The sequence below is a fragment of the Phodopus roborovskii genome, unplaced genomic scaffold, assembly GCF_943737965.1.
Source record: "Phodopus roborovskii unplaced genomic scaffold, PHOROB, whole genome shotgun sequence".
NCBI classification, from domain to species: Eukaryota; Metazoa; Chordata; class Mammalia; order Rodentia; family Cricetidae; genus Phodopus; species Phodopus roborovskii.
In genome coordinates, this window is record NW_026126517.1 from 23547581 (window position 1) to 23563242 (window position 15662).

The 15662-nt window shown below is 46.7% G+C and overlaps 2 protein-coding genes across 2 annotated transcripts in view; one reads left to right on the forward strand and one right to left on the reverse strand.

Moving 5' to 3' along the window:
- The window catches only part of Tagln (transgelin), a 911813-nt gene that overhangs the window by 323653 nt on the left and 572498 nt on the right, over positions 1 to 15662 (reverse strand). The window lies entirely within an intron of this gene.
- Apoa5 (apolipoprotein A5) lies at positions 10682 to 12552 on the forward strand. The gene is made up of 3 exons (XM_051197331.1): positions 10682 to 10745; positions 10834 to 10933; positions 11402 to 12552. The coding sequence occupies exons 1-3, from the start codon at positions 10706 to 10708 to the stop codon at positions 12351 to 12353; spliced, it is 1092 nt and encodes a 363-aa protein (XP_051053288.1). The 5' UTR covers positions 10682 to 10705; the 3' UTR covers positions 12354 to 12552.

Here is a 15662-nt window from a genome sequence, read left to right on the forward strand (position 1 = left end):
CACACATACATAGACACAATTCAAAATAATAGCACAGGAGCTGGAGAGCTGGCTCAGCAGCCAGTGCATTGGCACTCTTGCAGAGGGCCCAGGTTCAGTTTCCAGCACCCAGATGGTGGTTTACAACCATCCTTAATTGCAGTTCAGGTGGTCCAGTACTCTCTTCTGGCCTCTACAGGATCCAGATACATGTACAGTGCACTTACATACATGCAGGCAAAAACACTCATTCACATAAAATAAGAGTGAATATATCTTGCCAGGCATGGGTGTGCATATCTTTAATCCCAGCACTCAGTGGACTGAAGAGATGGCTCAGAGGTTCAGAGCACTGACTGCTCTTCCAGCGGACCTGGGTTCAATTCCCAGCACCTATGTGGCAGCTCATAACTGTCTTTGACTTCAGTTCCAGGGGACCCAAAACCCATGGCAAAACACCAATGCACATAAAATTAAAAAGAAAAAAGAAAAAAAAAAAGAATGAGAATGGGTACTCATTGCTGGGTAGTGGTGGCACACACCTTTAATCCCAGAACTTGAGAGGCAGAGGCAGGCGGATTTCAGTTCAAGGTCAGCCTGGTCTACAGAGTGAGTTCCAGGATAGCCAGGCCCACATGAGATAAATAGTAAAAATGCATACATATATATTTTTAAAATAAAACAAATCTTTTTAAAAAGTATTATTTCTCACAGATCCTAGAGTTAGGCACTAGTATTGCCTTCGGTTTACAACCAAGGAAACAGACATGGAGAAATGAAATAACTAAGGCCAACTATCTGAGGAACTGAAGCATTCTAACCTTGCAGTACAGCTCGGGGGGGGGGGGGGGAGGCTCTCAAGCTATGTAATCTGGCTGCGGTTCATGGCTGACTTTTGCCAAATCACTCTGCATTTTCTATTGGTTGTGGCATTTCTTTGCTTCTTATATTCATCAGCATGTTGTTCTTTTATAGCATTTGTGTCCCTATGTTAGTTAAATTTTTGTTATTTTTGAAGTACAGTGATATATCCCAGACTGGACTTGAATTCACTATCTAGCTGAGGCAGACCTTGAAATCCTGATCCTCCTGCCTCCACTTCCCGAGTTTGAGGATTACAGATATGCACCAGCTTGCCCACTTCATGTTGTGCTGGGAATCAAACCCAAGGGCTTGTGCCTGCTAGGCAAGCACTCGACAACCGAGTTACACTCACAGCCCATTAGTGAGCTTTTATTCTGGTTGTTGTTGCTTAATCTTTGTGTGTGTGTGTGTCTGTGCACATATGTGCATGTTTAAGCATGTAAGTGAGGGTGTACATGTGCACCTGTTGAAGTCCAAGAATTCTTGCTCACCTTGTCTAGCTGTTTGCTGCTGAGGACTCCAGGCTAGCAGGCCTGTGGACTTCCAGGGACTCTCCAGTCTCTGCCTCCCATCTCATTGTAGCAGTGCTGCGATTACATACATGAGCTGATGATCCAGGTTTACAACACTTTCAGGCATCCAAACTCGGGTCTTCTCATTTGTCCATCTGAGTCATCTCCCCAGCCAATTTGCTTTTTCATTGCTCTGACAAAACACCCAGGAAACAGTCTAGGGGAGGGAGGATTGATTTTGGATCCTGTGTCCAAAGATTTCGGTGCATGGTCAGCTGGCCTCATGTCTCTGTGCTTGTGACTCAAATGAGCATTATGAAGGAAGGGCATGTGGGGTAAAGCTGCTCACCTCAGGGTGGCCAAGAAGGAGAAAGACAGAGACGGGGATGTAGGACAAGATGCACACTTAACAGGCACACCCCAGTGATCTCACATCCCAAAGATAACAACCCACCAAGGATTGATCCATTGATTAGGACCTAGGCACTTCCCAGAAGCCCCACCTTTGAACCTCTGTACATTGACTGGGAACAAAGCATGCAACACATGAGTTTGGGGAAAGCATTTCATATCTGAGTTGCAACATCCACCCCTGACCTCTCAAAGGGCCACATTCATCTCATAATGCAAAATGTTTTTAGCATACTACTTTCTTCTTCTTTTCATTCTCCACTTCTTGTTTGTTATTAAAACATGATTACTCTGTGTAGACTTGGCTGTCCCGGACTTACTCTGTAGATCAGGCTGGCCTTGAACTCAAGAGATCCACCTGCTTCTGCCTCCCAGGTGCTGGGATTAAAGGCATGCACCACCACCACCACCACCACCACCACCCAGAAGCATATTTCTTATAGTCCCCAAATTCTCACCACTTCTGGCATTACTCAAAAGTCTAAGAACAGGACATTCCTTGTGCTCATAGAAAACACCTAGCAACGAGCACCTATAAGAATAAAAAACAAAAATCAAGTTACATACTTCCAGATGATGGTATGAGGTAAATATCCCTGTTCCAAAGGGAATAAAAAGGTGTACTGGAGCAGGGTGTGGTGGTGCACTCCTTTATTCCCAGCACTTTGGAGGTGCAACAGACAAGACAGACTTCTGTCAGTTCAAGGCCAGCCTAGTCTACAACCTGAGTTCCAGGACAGTCAGGCCTATTACACAGAGAAACCCTGTCTCAAAAAACAATGGACTCTAGGTATCTGGATGTCTGGATGTGGGACTCAGGGTGGGGGTGGGGGGATAATTCCTTGGCAACCCTATGGGAACAGAGGTTCCTGCAGAATCTCTGAGAGAGAAAAAAAAAAGGCCTTCAACAGAGCTTATGCCTTTATATACATGAGACAGCTGGGATAGGGTCCAGCCAACTCCAGTGATGTGCTTGTGGCGTCTCTATGTTCTTTTTGAGGACAGAGATCCACCTATCTCTGCCTCCTGAGTGCTGGGAATGAGCTGGGATTGAAGGTATGTGTCACCAATCCTGGTCATATTTCTCTCCCTCCTCCTCTCCCTTTTTTGAGACAGGGTCTCACTATGTAGCCCTGGTTGTCCTGGAGTTCACTGTGTAGACCAGACTGACCTCAAATTCACAGAGATTTATCTGCATCTGTCTCCCTGGTGTTGGGATTAAAGGCATGCACCACTGTACCTGGTTTTGTTTTGCTTTTTAAATGGCACTGATCTGTCCAGCATCACACCTTCATCCTCCCCACTTTCAAATAAGCTCCTCATCTAGCCAGAATTCAAGTTTCCCGTTCTTTCAACTTCTGTTGAGATTCTCAGCATAGATCTAGCTAAAAGCCTGCATGCTGGGCTGTCTCAAAACTTCCTGTTTCAGATTAATTGGGCCATCGCCTTAAACTCATCTTCATATAGTGTGGACCAAATTAGACAAGTTCGGTACCAGGATGTGACACAAATGGCCTCTGGACCAACCCCAGAAGCATCCTAGTTCCCACCTGCAACCCCAGGAGTTTGTACAGTCTGCGTTCTTACCAACAGGTCCCCTCAGGATCCCCCAAGGAGCTCTGCTTACATCACCCTAAGATTTTTCTGGCCTGCTTCTCCAAACTATTCAAAGTTCTCATAAATCAGAGGCAAAAGTGTCTGAGCCACATGGTCAGGAGGGGTCACAGCAATGATCTTACTTCTATTCCTCTTTGGGAACATTTTTAAGTATTTTAAAATCATGGTTTTTAGCAGAAATGCACATCATTTAAGGAGTCAGGTAGTTCTATACCCACATTCATGCACACACCCCACATTTACACATTCACCATGCACACATTCACACTCATATCACATTCACACACTTTTTCTGTTTTTCTTTTATTTGTATCTTAATTTAAGTCATAATTCTTTTTTAAAAATATCATAATCAGTGTTTGTATTGCCATAAATACAGCTCAGTAGGCTATAACTTGGAAAGTGTGTGACGTGTGCATGCTTACTTGAGTTGACTGTGTGTGTGTGCGTGTATGTGCATGCATGTGTGTGTGTGTGTGTGTGTGTGTGTGTGTGCATGTGCAGGTGTGTGCAAGCCAGAGATTGGCATCAGGTACATCTCACTTGATAGCTCTAGACATTCTTTGCTGTAGCAGATCTCTTGCTGAATTTGGAGGTTGCTGATTCACTAAGTCTAGCTAGCCATTTTGTCCCCAGGATCCCTTTTCTCTTGGGTGCTGGGATTACAGGTATGCTCTCCCAGCTTTTACATGAGTTCTGAGAATCTGAACTCCAGTCCTCATGCCTCTACCCACCATGTCTCTTTACCCATAAAGCCATCATTCAACCCCTGAACTATTCATTTTTGTTGTTGTTTTGGAGACAGTCTCACTGTGTAGAACCTGAGTGGTCTAGAACTCACTGTGTAGACCAGCTGGCCTGGAAGTCATAGAGATCCATCTGCCTCTGCTTCCTGAATGTGGGAATTAAAGGCATGTGCCACACTCCTGGCCAGAATAATTTTTTAATGTGAATTTCCCCTTCTATGCCATTCCAAATTGGCTTTTGCTGGGGTTTATTTGGCTTTTCTATGAGATTTAATACTTAACACCTAATCCCTACACAGTTGTATAAATCTGGAGTTTAGGGAATTAAGTGAGGTAGCAGGGTGCGAGTCCAGGATGGAAGATAAAACAGCTATGCCAGGACTCTGGACTTTGCCTTGATGCATTTAAGAAACCATTATGGAACCCTTCGAATTGGTATCCATAGAGGAAAGCAGTCAGATTATTTTATGGACAGGAAACAGTGGGTTTTGCTATAATTCTGACCCCAAGTTCAAAATGATGAAAGGTAATGTTGACAGCAAAAAATTTAAACAATATCCTTGCTTGTTGGTGGTGGCACATGCCACCATCCACAGAGGAAGAAGGACCTCTGTGAGTTCGAGGCCATCCTGGTCTACAGAGTGAGTTCCAGGACAACCAGGATTGTTACACAGAGAAACTTAGTCTTGAAAAACTAAACCAAACCAAAAAAAAAAAATAGACAATGTTCTGTATAACAGACAAAAAAACATAATAATCAAAGTAAAATGAGTTGCCTCAGTGGGAAAGGGTCTTGCTGGAGAACCTGATGAACTAAGTTCAGCCCTCAGGACCTGCATGGTGGAAGGAGAGAATTGACTCTCCAAAACTGTCTCTAATGTCCACACTACAGCATGAACACACACATACACAGACTAAATAGGTAAACACAGAAAAAGGAGAAAAACTAGAAGGTAAATTTGCAACTTATATCACTGTGGTGGCTGTTCTCATTTGTCAGTTTGACTACATCTGGAATTGACTAAAACCCAAGTGGCTGGGCACATTTGTGAGGGGTTTTATTAACTAAATAATTTGAAGTTGGGAAACCCACCTTTAATCCGAGCTACACCTTCTGGTGGCAGCCTATATAAAGGACATGGAAGAAGGGAGCTTTTGCTCTTTGTCCACTTGCCCTTGCCGGCATTAGAGTCTACTTCTTCAGGATTCTGGAGTATACCAAAGACCTGTTGAGATACCCAGCCTCATGGACTTAACAGCTACTGGATTCTTGGCCTTTCTGTTGGTAGACAGCCATTGTTAGACTAGTTGGACCACAGCCTGTATAAAATCCCATATATATTCATTCTATCATTCTGTTCCTCTAGAGAACCCTGATTGATAAAAATCACTAATAAGAGACAGATCATCATTATATACATGTTGTGAATAGAAAAGACAAGATTTTCAGTAGGAAATAAGGGCAAGATATGAGCAAAGCGATCACAGAAAGGTCAGGTAACCATTAAAATAAGAACACATGCCAGCTTTGCTCATAGTGAAGAAAGTGACAGAAGTCCATGAGGGTAGATTTTTCTCATGAGTCTGATTGTCCGGCATGATTTGTTTTCATTTTAAATTTTATTCATTCATTTAGGGTGTGTGTGCGGTGTGGTGTGGTGCGGTGTGAGTGTGTGTGTGATGTGTGTTTGGTTGTGTGCATATATGTGTATAGTGTGTGTGTGTGCGTGTGTATATAGTGTATGTGGTGTGTGTGTGTGTGAGTGTATATGTGGTTCAAGGATAGCTGGGTCTACATAGTGAGCTCCAGGACAGCCAGGACTATTTAGAGAGACCCTGTCTCACTCCCCAAATTAAATATATATATAATTATTTTATTCTAGGTCTAGGGGTATTTTGCTTGCACATATATGCAGCAGATGCCTGGGGACTGTAGTTATAGACAGGTGTGAGTTGCAATGTGGGTGCTGGGAATTGAACCTGGGCCCTTCTGGAAGAGCAGACAGTATTCTTAATCACCATTGAGACATCTCTTCAGCTCTACTTTTGTCTTTAATAAGAGGTAGAGTCACCATCCTTTTGTATCCTAAGATTATTGGTAAATGGTGAATTTGGGATATGGAAAGGTATTGACAGGCTGGCAAGGTGGCTCAGCAGGCAAAGGCATTTGCTGTTGAGCCTGAGGACCTGAGTTTGATCCCATATAATGGAAAGAGAGAACCAACTTCTGTAAATTGTTAGCACCTGCACCATGGCATACAAACTCACAAATTCTGACATACACCCTGCCCCGCCCCTCTCCCTCTGAAGAACTTCCTTGTAAAGGTGCTTGCATGGAAGCCTCACTTGCATTCTCAATCCCTTCTCTGTTCCCCTAGAAATGGGAAAGTGGGAAGATGCCATGTGCCTCATGGGGTGTGATGTGAAGTCCCCACCTCCCCATGACAATATTCCTACCTAAAACACTTTACACATAACTTGAGCTGGGAAGACTAGGCTGGAGGGCTGTGAGTTCCAGGCTGGTTAGGGATACATACAGAAACCTTGTCTCAGAAACAATCTGACAGAGAGAAGCAGAGAAAGGCTAGGACTGATATTTGACTGTAGTATAAGATTGGGAATTCTCTTATGTGATAATGGTGTCATGGGTTTACAGAATTCCTCTCCTTGGTTTTTTAACAATCTGAGAACAATAGCTAGGGAGATAATTAAATGCTGTGTGTAACCAATGTTATACTTCTTTTGTAGACCAGGCTGGCCTCAAACTCACAGAGATCTGCCTGTCCCTGCCTCCTGAGTACTGAGATTAAAGGTGTGTGCCACCGCCATTTGTCACACATTCTCTTCTATAGGTGAGACATCCAGAAAACAAGCCTCTAGTTTTCTGTAGTGAGATAGTCCTTCTGTGGCGCTGACCACGCCCATTTGGGGGTGGAGCCATGGGCGGAAGTGACCTGTGGAAGGAGGTGGGGAGAGAGAGCCTGAAAAAGCTCTCTTGCTGGAGTGACTTGGACAGGAGATCATCTGGTTGAATTTCCTGGTGTTCATCTGTCTAGGTTGTAAGTTATTTCTCCCTGAATAAACATCTATTCGGCCTATTTGTTTATCCTGATCCTTATTTAACCGCGATAGTTTTCTGTTGCCCCAGTGGAGGGACAGTGACCTAGTTGGAGACAGCTGTTTCTCCAACATTTTTTGAGCTGGTTGTTGCATTTTTAGTGCCGTTGCCAACTACACATCTGGAGAGTCTATCCCTGCTGTCCCTGCTGTCTCTAAACTTTGGAAGGAGTTTGGACAGGCAAAACTTGGCAAAACCCATCATTTCCGGTGTTCCCCGTAACTACCGTTTGACTATCTAGAAGTTTTATAGTTTCCAAAATGTTTTTGTCTCCTTTTCTATCCTCCTCGTGGAATTATGCATTTTTAACAAGAGCACTTTAATGACTTTTTATTGGGTTTTCAGGAAACATCTTGTGGTGAGTGCATACAATCAATCGGTCATCCTTTACTAGAGGTCAACCCAATGCTCTTTAGTCTCTTTTCCCCATCTCCCAGTTTGAAAGTTATTCTTTCTTTCTACTCATTTAATGGATTTTCTTTAAAACTTTGATGATGTTGCCTGGCATAAAAAGTGAGAGATGATCAATACTCCTATCCCCTTTCTGGATAATGCAAAAGTGGAGAATGCCTTATCTTTGATCTGCCCTTTCCTATTTTCTACATTACTTTGGTCTAATATTTTAGTTCCCCACTGTTTGAAGTAGTCCCCATCCTCAATATGTTTATTTTTAGTGACCCTGCTTTTGTGATATGTACTTATCCCTGTACTAAGAATACTGTAGTAAATTAGACATACTAAATTACAAATGAATATACTTTGTTGGATAGGATGACAAGAAATTGGCAATATTTGATCACTTTTAGTCATTATAACACTAAAATACATCACAAAACAAATACACACATACCTCCAACCATCCTAAACACGTCTACACTGAAGCCATGAGGTGCTGGCCAACAAGAAAGCATGGCTATGTCTTGCATTTACCCTTACTGTTTGTCTAGGTTCAGACAGAAAGGCAGAAGCCACTCCATGTGTTTCCAGCATGAAAGTCTTTAGTGCAGAGATGAAGTGTTGGAACATTTGGGGGCTGGAGAGACAGCATTTGCTGCTCTTACCTAGGACCTAGGTCCGGGTCTCAGCTCCCACATTGGGTAGCTGGGAACTGCCTGTAACTCCAGTTCCAGGAGATCTGATGCCCTCTTCCGGCCTCCCGTGGCACCCTCCACCCTACCCCAGCACATATATGCAGATATTAAAAACAAAAAACAAAACTCTTAAAAGTAAAATTTCAAAACTAGCTGATACAGTAAAGTAGAACTGGATTGGAAGTTTTTAAAAAACATTATAATATAGGCTAAAGCATGCCTATTAGGAGAAAGAGAAATGTTCAGAAAAAAAAATAAGACAAATTTAAGTGTGGGTTTGGACTCTTCAAGGGAGAGGCATAGTTCATTGTTGTTACAGTAGTCATGCACAGGACTTTGGTGAGGTTCAAAGTTACTGTCTTATCACTGGGTAGATCCTGAGAGGTACCTGATAGTATTACAGCCAAGAATTTAAAAAGTGTAGCCCATGAGTATATAGGAAGGTAAGATGCCTTTATTGTGAACTGTGTTGCTTGAGGTTTTCAGATAGGGTCTGGGGGAAGCAAGAAGGCCCTGCTCAAGACTCTATAGTCACATCTGTTTTAACATGAAGCCTCTATATGTGAAAGGAACAGTAGCTGTGTCCGCAGCCTTCATAGCAAGTGGGAATTGTGTAGGTATTCCTGCTTCTCAGCTGAGGGGCTTCACTCAGACTCTGGAATGAGTCCTGTCTCAGGATTGCACACTCGGGCCACTATGCTGTTTTAGGCAGTGCTGGAGAGCAATCTCTGGTCCTCATGCCTGCTGGTTAAGTACTCTATTAACGGATGTACACCCCTTCTTCAATGACTGGAGTGCTGCGGCTGTGGTGACTTCTGCAGCTTCTTTTTCTTTTCTTTTTTTTTAGTTTTGTTTTTTGAGATAGCATCTTGCAGGCTGGCCTCAGACTTGAAATCCTCTTGCCTCTGCCTCCCCAGTTCTGTGATTAGAGGCATGTATCCCCATGCCTGAGAAGCAAGGAGCTCAGGGAATGGCCAAGGGTCCGTGTGGAGAGAAGGGACATGGGCTGAACTGGGTCACAATGGAGGCTGAGGGGAAGTGGAGCTGAGACTGCAGGGGGTTTTGAATGCAATCAAGGAGAGAAACAAATAGGGCTGTGACAATGTAGGAATGGAGACAAGGAGACTAATAGAAGGGTTGCAGTGTTCAACAGTAAGGATGAAGCACTCAGGAATGTATGTGCAAGCTTATGGGAAGAGCTTGTCATAAGAGAACATTCTGCTTCCAGGCTTCCCCTCCTCAGAAGCACAGAAGGGTGGAGCCTAGCCTTCCCTGTGGGAAGAATCCTTCTTCTGTCTAACCCCTGAGGCCTGAGGTCTCTGACCCAGCTGCAGCTCGTCTACCCACCTTAGACTCCTCCAGTTCGATCCAGGGTTATTTCTCAGATAAAGAGACAGGAGGTCTGTAGCCCTATAAATGCCGGCTCTTCTCAGGCTGCCACAGTGGACATGGCGGAGCAGATAAGACCCGCCCCAGTTCTGGATGCTCTTCCTCTGGCTGGCTGTCTAGGGCAGAGTGCCCTGAGGAGTTGAGTAAGAATGGGCTCTCAGTAGATAAACAAGTAGGGCCTATTAGCAGGCCAGTCAACAAGCAAGTGGGGGGGGTAGTCTGAAGATCACAGGATTTGGGGGATGAGTTCTGCCCAGCTAGTAAAGGCTCCAGGAAGCCACTTCCCTGCTGGGATAGCCTCTTGAGGCTGGGGAGCTTATTAACCCTCGGCACCAGGGGAAGGGGAAAGGTGAGTGCTAGGAGCCAGCTGGGGTCATCCTTTGAACCTCCACGTGGTGTTTGCTCAGAGCAATAGTTGTCAGAGTCCCAGGACCCTGGAGTATAAAGCAGAATGTCTGCTCTCTGTGCCCAGAACTGAGCAGGTGAGCCTGTATGGCAGAGGCATGGTGGGGGTGGTATGGGTGGTGGTGGCTGCCATTGGAGGAAGGAGCTGCTGTTATGGGCGATGGGCTAACACAGTGCCTGCCTCCTGCATGTTGGGTATGCCAGTTTCTTGGCCACAAAATGGGACTGGAGGCAGGAAGACAGACACACAAGGGAGCTACATTGCATGGAGGTGGGTGGGTAATCTCTGTAGTGCAGCCTGAATTCCAGGCTCCCTTCTTTGTTACTGAGGTAAGGAGCAACCCACTCCTGTTGTCGAGGAAGACACCTCTCCCTTCCTACTCCCATACCCCAAGTACCTAGTTAAGTTCTCTGGAGAATTCAACATGATGTTGTCTACACACAAGGGAAGAGTTATCAGAATTTGGGGCAGGTAGCCATTAGAGCAAGGTTCCTAGATCTAGGCCCTTCCTTTGCCTCTTCTCCTGATCGAGCCTCTACCTACCTTCCTTCTCAGAGTACACCGTGGTAAGCATGGCTGCAGTCATCACTTGGGCCCTGGCCCTCCTCTCAGGTGGGTTTCCCATCTGACTTAATGTGGGGTTGGGATGGAGGTTGGACTGAGGGGCCTAGCCTTTTAATTGTCTCATCTTTTGCTGCAGTGTTTGCAACCACTGAGGCACGAAAGGGCTTCTGGGACTACTTCAGCCAGAGCAGCCGGGATAAAGGCATGATGGGCCAGCAGCAGAAGCTGGGACAGGAGTGAGTGTCCTGGGCTAGGGTATGGTGAGGGTACTAGGCAGCCCTGTTGTGGGATAGTTCCTTGGCTCTGTGGTTCACATGGGAGCTGAGGGAGTCAGCCATGCTTGCACTACCAAGCACACCCCAAGCTGTCTTGGTCACCCTCTGCCCAAGTCTTTCCTGCCCTCTTTTCCATTGAAGATTCTGAGATTAGCAGGCCACCGAATGGCAGGATGGTGTGAATCTTGACATATGTGACACCTTATTGGATGCTGTCATAGGGCTGAACTGAATTACTTATACAATGCCATGTTTGTGGTCTGAATGTAAGAATGTAGTTGGCTGGATTAGGACTAAAGACCTTGGCTCTCCGGCCACTTCTCCTGTCCAGGTTCCTACAAAGTATTGCTGCCCCATGGCTTTGGGGCAAGGGAGATGTTCAGGCCTAGCAGTCTAATGGCCTGGTTCTCCATCTTTCTCCTTCTCCAGGAGCATGAAAAATAGCTTTGAGCAAGGCCTCTATAATATGAACAATTTCCTAGAAAAGCTGAGCCCCTCGAGTGGTCCAGGGAAAGAGCCTCCCCAGCTGGCACAGGATCCAGAAGGCATGAGGAAGCAGCTGCAGCATGAGCTGGAGGAGGTGAGAGCTCGCCTGGAGCCCTACATGTCGGCAAAGCACGAGCTGGTAGGCTGGAACTTGGAGGGCTTGAGGCAGCAGCTGAAGCCCTACACAGTGGAGCTGATGGAGCAGGTGGCCCTGAGTGTGCAGGAGCTGCAAGAGCAGTTACGTCTGGTGGGAGAGGACACCAAGGCCCAGCTGCTGGGGGGCATGGACGAGGCACTGAGCCTGCTGCAGGAAATGCAAAGTCGAGTGATGCATCACACAGACCGGGTCAAAAAACTCTTCCACCCTTACGCAGAGCGCTTGGTGACTGGCATTGGGCACCATGTGCAGGAGCTGCACCGCAGTGTGGCTCCTCATGCGGCTGCCAGCCCTGCGAGACTCAGTCGCTGTGTGCAGACTCTGTCTCACAAACTCACACTTAAGGCAAAGGACCTACACACCAGCATCCAGCGCAACCTGGACCAGCTGCGCGAGGAGCTCAGTGCTTTCGTCGGTGCCAGTGTAGATGGGGCAGAGGATGGAGCCTCACCGGACCCCCAGACTCTCTCTGAGGAGGTCCGCCAGAAACTTCAGGTTTTTCGACATGACACCTTCAAACAGATCGCTGCATTCACTCGTGCCATTGACCAGGAGACAGAGGAAGTCCAGCAGCAGCTAGCACCACCCCCGCCTGGCCAGAGCGCCTTGGCTCCCGAGTTGGGACACTCAGACAGTAACAAGGCCCTGAGCAGACTGCAGAGCCGATTGGATGACCTGTGGGAAGATATTAGCTATAGCCTTCATGACCAGGGCTATAGCCAGCTGAGAGAGCCCTGAAGGTCTCCTACCTGCTCAGGTTCACTCCCCAGCTCATTGTCTGGGGATCCCTGGGCCCTGAGCCTCTAGCATGGCCTATTGAGCAGAAGATGGAGGGTCCTGCACAGTATAGGTGAGGACACCAAATGGTGCTGCCCCAACCTATCCAGCCTCCTCAACTACCCCACTCAGGTGCATTACACTCACCAGATTTTGCAAACCCAGCTTCTGGTGCTCATTTGGGAATCCTCACAAGTTGCAGCATTCTGGTGAAGGGAGTGGGGAGATTGTGTGTGGGGGAGAGTGTCTGCAAGCCAACACACGGCAGTGCTGGAACCCTGTGCCACTTCAACCTGGAGGTTGGCTCCTGTTACTTCTGGTCCACAGAGAGGAGCTCTTGTCTATCCAGGGCTGCCATGGGAGCTTTGGTCGGAAGGGAGCAGGAGAATGTGATGGAGAGGGCATGTTATGGTGTGTGTAGATCCCTACCAGTGTTGTTGCTGATGGGTCAGTGATGCGATGGGGCAGAGCCCCTATTTTCTTAGGTAACTGCACTCATACAAGAAACTGAGCCCTCCGCACTGAGGGCTTCAAAAACCCTGTAGGGGCCATACTGTGTGCCCTCCCCATCTTCAGCCCCCACATCCTGATTCTCAGGGTGAAATTGATTACTGGTTGAGATGAAATAGATGCTCATGATGGAAGAAGTTTGTTGGCCTGGTGTGACTCTCATTGGACCATGTCTGAGAGCAATTGCCTTCCCACCACCCTAGAACTCCTTGCTTGCTGTTTTTCACTGTCCCTTTGCCATTCATGGTCTATCAGAGGGGTCTACCCTGGGTGAGTTCTGCCACAGGACTCCTGGCTTACACTTGTGGGGTGGAGTAGGCTGGCTTGCAGACCCTATCCCTGCACTAATCTTGTTCCACTGTCTACTAATCATGGGACAGTGTGCATGGAATGCAGCCTGTCACTGGACAAGCATGCCCTGATTACCTCTGAGGGATCCTGACAAATTCTTCATGGCTCCTTGACCCTTTTCTTGGGATCCATAAACTAACCCCCAAATCTCTCTCTGACTCTCTGACACAAGATTTCACTATTGTTGTGCCTACCGGGAATCTTCTTAACCTCCAAGGAAGTGACTCCCAACTGCAAAAGCAAAAGATTTTTTATTGCTAAGAACCAAACCAACTGGGACCTCACTCTATCGGAAGAGTAAGGCGCCTGCTTACACTTGCAAAGCGCTTTTAAAAGGAAAAAAGGAAAGGGAGGCTTGAGACCGCTAGTCTCAGCTCACAATGTTTCCAAGGTTACAGAGATTTTACAGAGTACAGAGTTTCTTTACAAGGCTGGAGAGCTCAGTGGCCTTGTTTTCAAGATAATGAGGCAGGGAGCATGCTGGTGGTGTGCTCCAGCTTTCTCCTTTTATGTCCTGAGCTCTGGTCCCGTACTCTGCAGTTAGGGAGTTATCGTCTCTCTAGTTTTCCCCTCTTGCCATAAGCCCTAATTTATATATACCTCTTAATCATTAATTTTTCTATCACAACTATGTAGTTTTTGCTGGCCTGGAACTCACTATCAGGTTAGCCTCAAATCCACAGACACCTGCCTGCCCCTGCCTCCCAAGTGTCACTGTGCTTCAAGACCCCAAAATTTCTAACTCTCCTCCTTTGTGTCCACACTCATTCAGATATCAAAGGTCAGACGGGACCAGTGAAACTGGATGAGGTGGGGAGAGAGGAAAATGTAAAAGTGCCTTTCTTTCTGTACTTCCCTGCCCTGCCATGCACAGGATTCTTGATTCCTCCCCACTACAGACCCTATGTGGAGCTGGGCTCCATGAGATCACACAGTTGTCATCCCTGATATTGTAGATGCAGCTAGTTTCAGCCATGGAACTGGGTTGTGGTCCAAGATGTGGAAGGGGAGTGCTAGAAAGAAAACTTGAAGTAAACAGATAATGCAGGGTGTTTTGTTAGGAAAGGGAGAGAGAAACTGTTGAAGGCAATGAGGATGAGAGGGAGTAAAAACAAAGGCCTGTATATTCAAGGTTAGAATTAGGGGCAATGCTTATGGGGACAGAGATAGGGAGCCGGGGGAACAGAGAGGGAAAGAGGGAAGAAGGCGCTGAGCATCCTGGGATGGGGGACTCAAGCAAGGTCTGTGTAGGGAAAAAGGGCCAGCTAAAGAAACACACTTTGGTCCTGCAACCAGAACCAAAGACATGCACCCTGGCCCTGAAACCAGTGCCAAAGAAACACACTTTGTCCCCAAAATCAGAGACAGTGAAAGAAACATATCCTGGCCCTAAAATTAGAGCCAAAAGGCTAAAAAGAAACACATTTTGGCCCTGAAATCAGAGCCAAATCTTAACCTATGCAGAAAACCAACCAAACCCTGAGCATGAGAACTAGCCAGTCTGAGCCCAGGGATTGAAATCTGACCAATCCCCGACCTGGAAATTTCCCTGGAAAAAACTCCGCCCCTAAGAAGTTCTATATAAATCCTGTGCCTGCTGAGCTTGTGGCTGTCAGGCAGCCTGGCTGCCCTCTGCCACATTGGTAGTGGGCAGTCACTTTCCTGGATCCTTCCATCCCTGTAAATCTCTGGAATGAGATTTAGGTGAATGAAGAGGAAGAGAGAAGTTAACAGCTTTTGTGCCAGAGCCAGAGCAGAACAGAGCAGTTCTGAGCAGCAATACTTGCTGTAACACTTTCACAGGGGGAGCCTTATCTTAGGGAAGTAGAGCTGTTTTCCTCTGGGGGACTGGAGGCAAACTGTAACAACTCGGGTAGGGGGAGCCCTGCCGGAGGAGCAGAGCTGATACACTTCTTTCCCTGGAGCAGGGTTGTAAGCTGCAATGCTTACTGTGACCGGTGGTATTCCTTGGTTCCCAATTGCCAGAATATTTTCCCATCCGAGCTGTAACACTTAGTATTCCATGGCTCCTGAGAGCCAGAATGCCTTTCCTTCCGATCTGTAACACTCAGTATTCTGTGGCTCTCCAGTGCCTGAATCTATCCCCATCCAATCATAGCTGTTGCAATTCTTAGTCTGGCTTATCATGAAGCAAGCAGAGTTTGGAGGGCACAACCTAGGGGGATTGCCAGGCAAACCGGTACCCTGTCCTCAGGCATTTTTACATAGACTTAGGGACCAACGGTTAGGCGCTCTGTGTGGTGGAGCCACAGCCAGGGAGCCAAACACCAACTTGGTGGTGAGCTGTACTCCACTCAGGCTACGGATGTGCAGTCCGCATGATCCCGGAACCGGAAGTCTCTCTTAGATACTGACTAGTAGGCGCAGAGTCTGTGGCGTCTTTAAGAA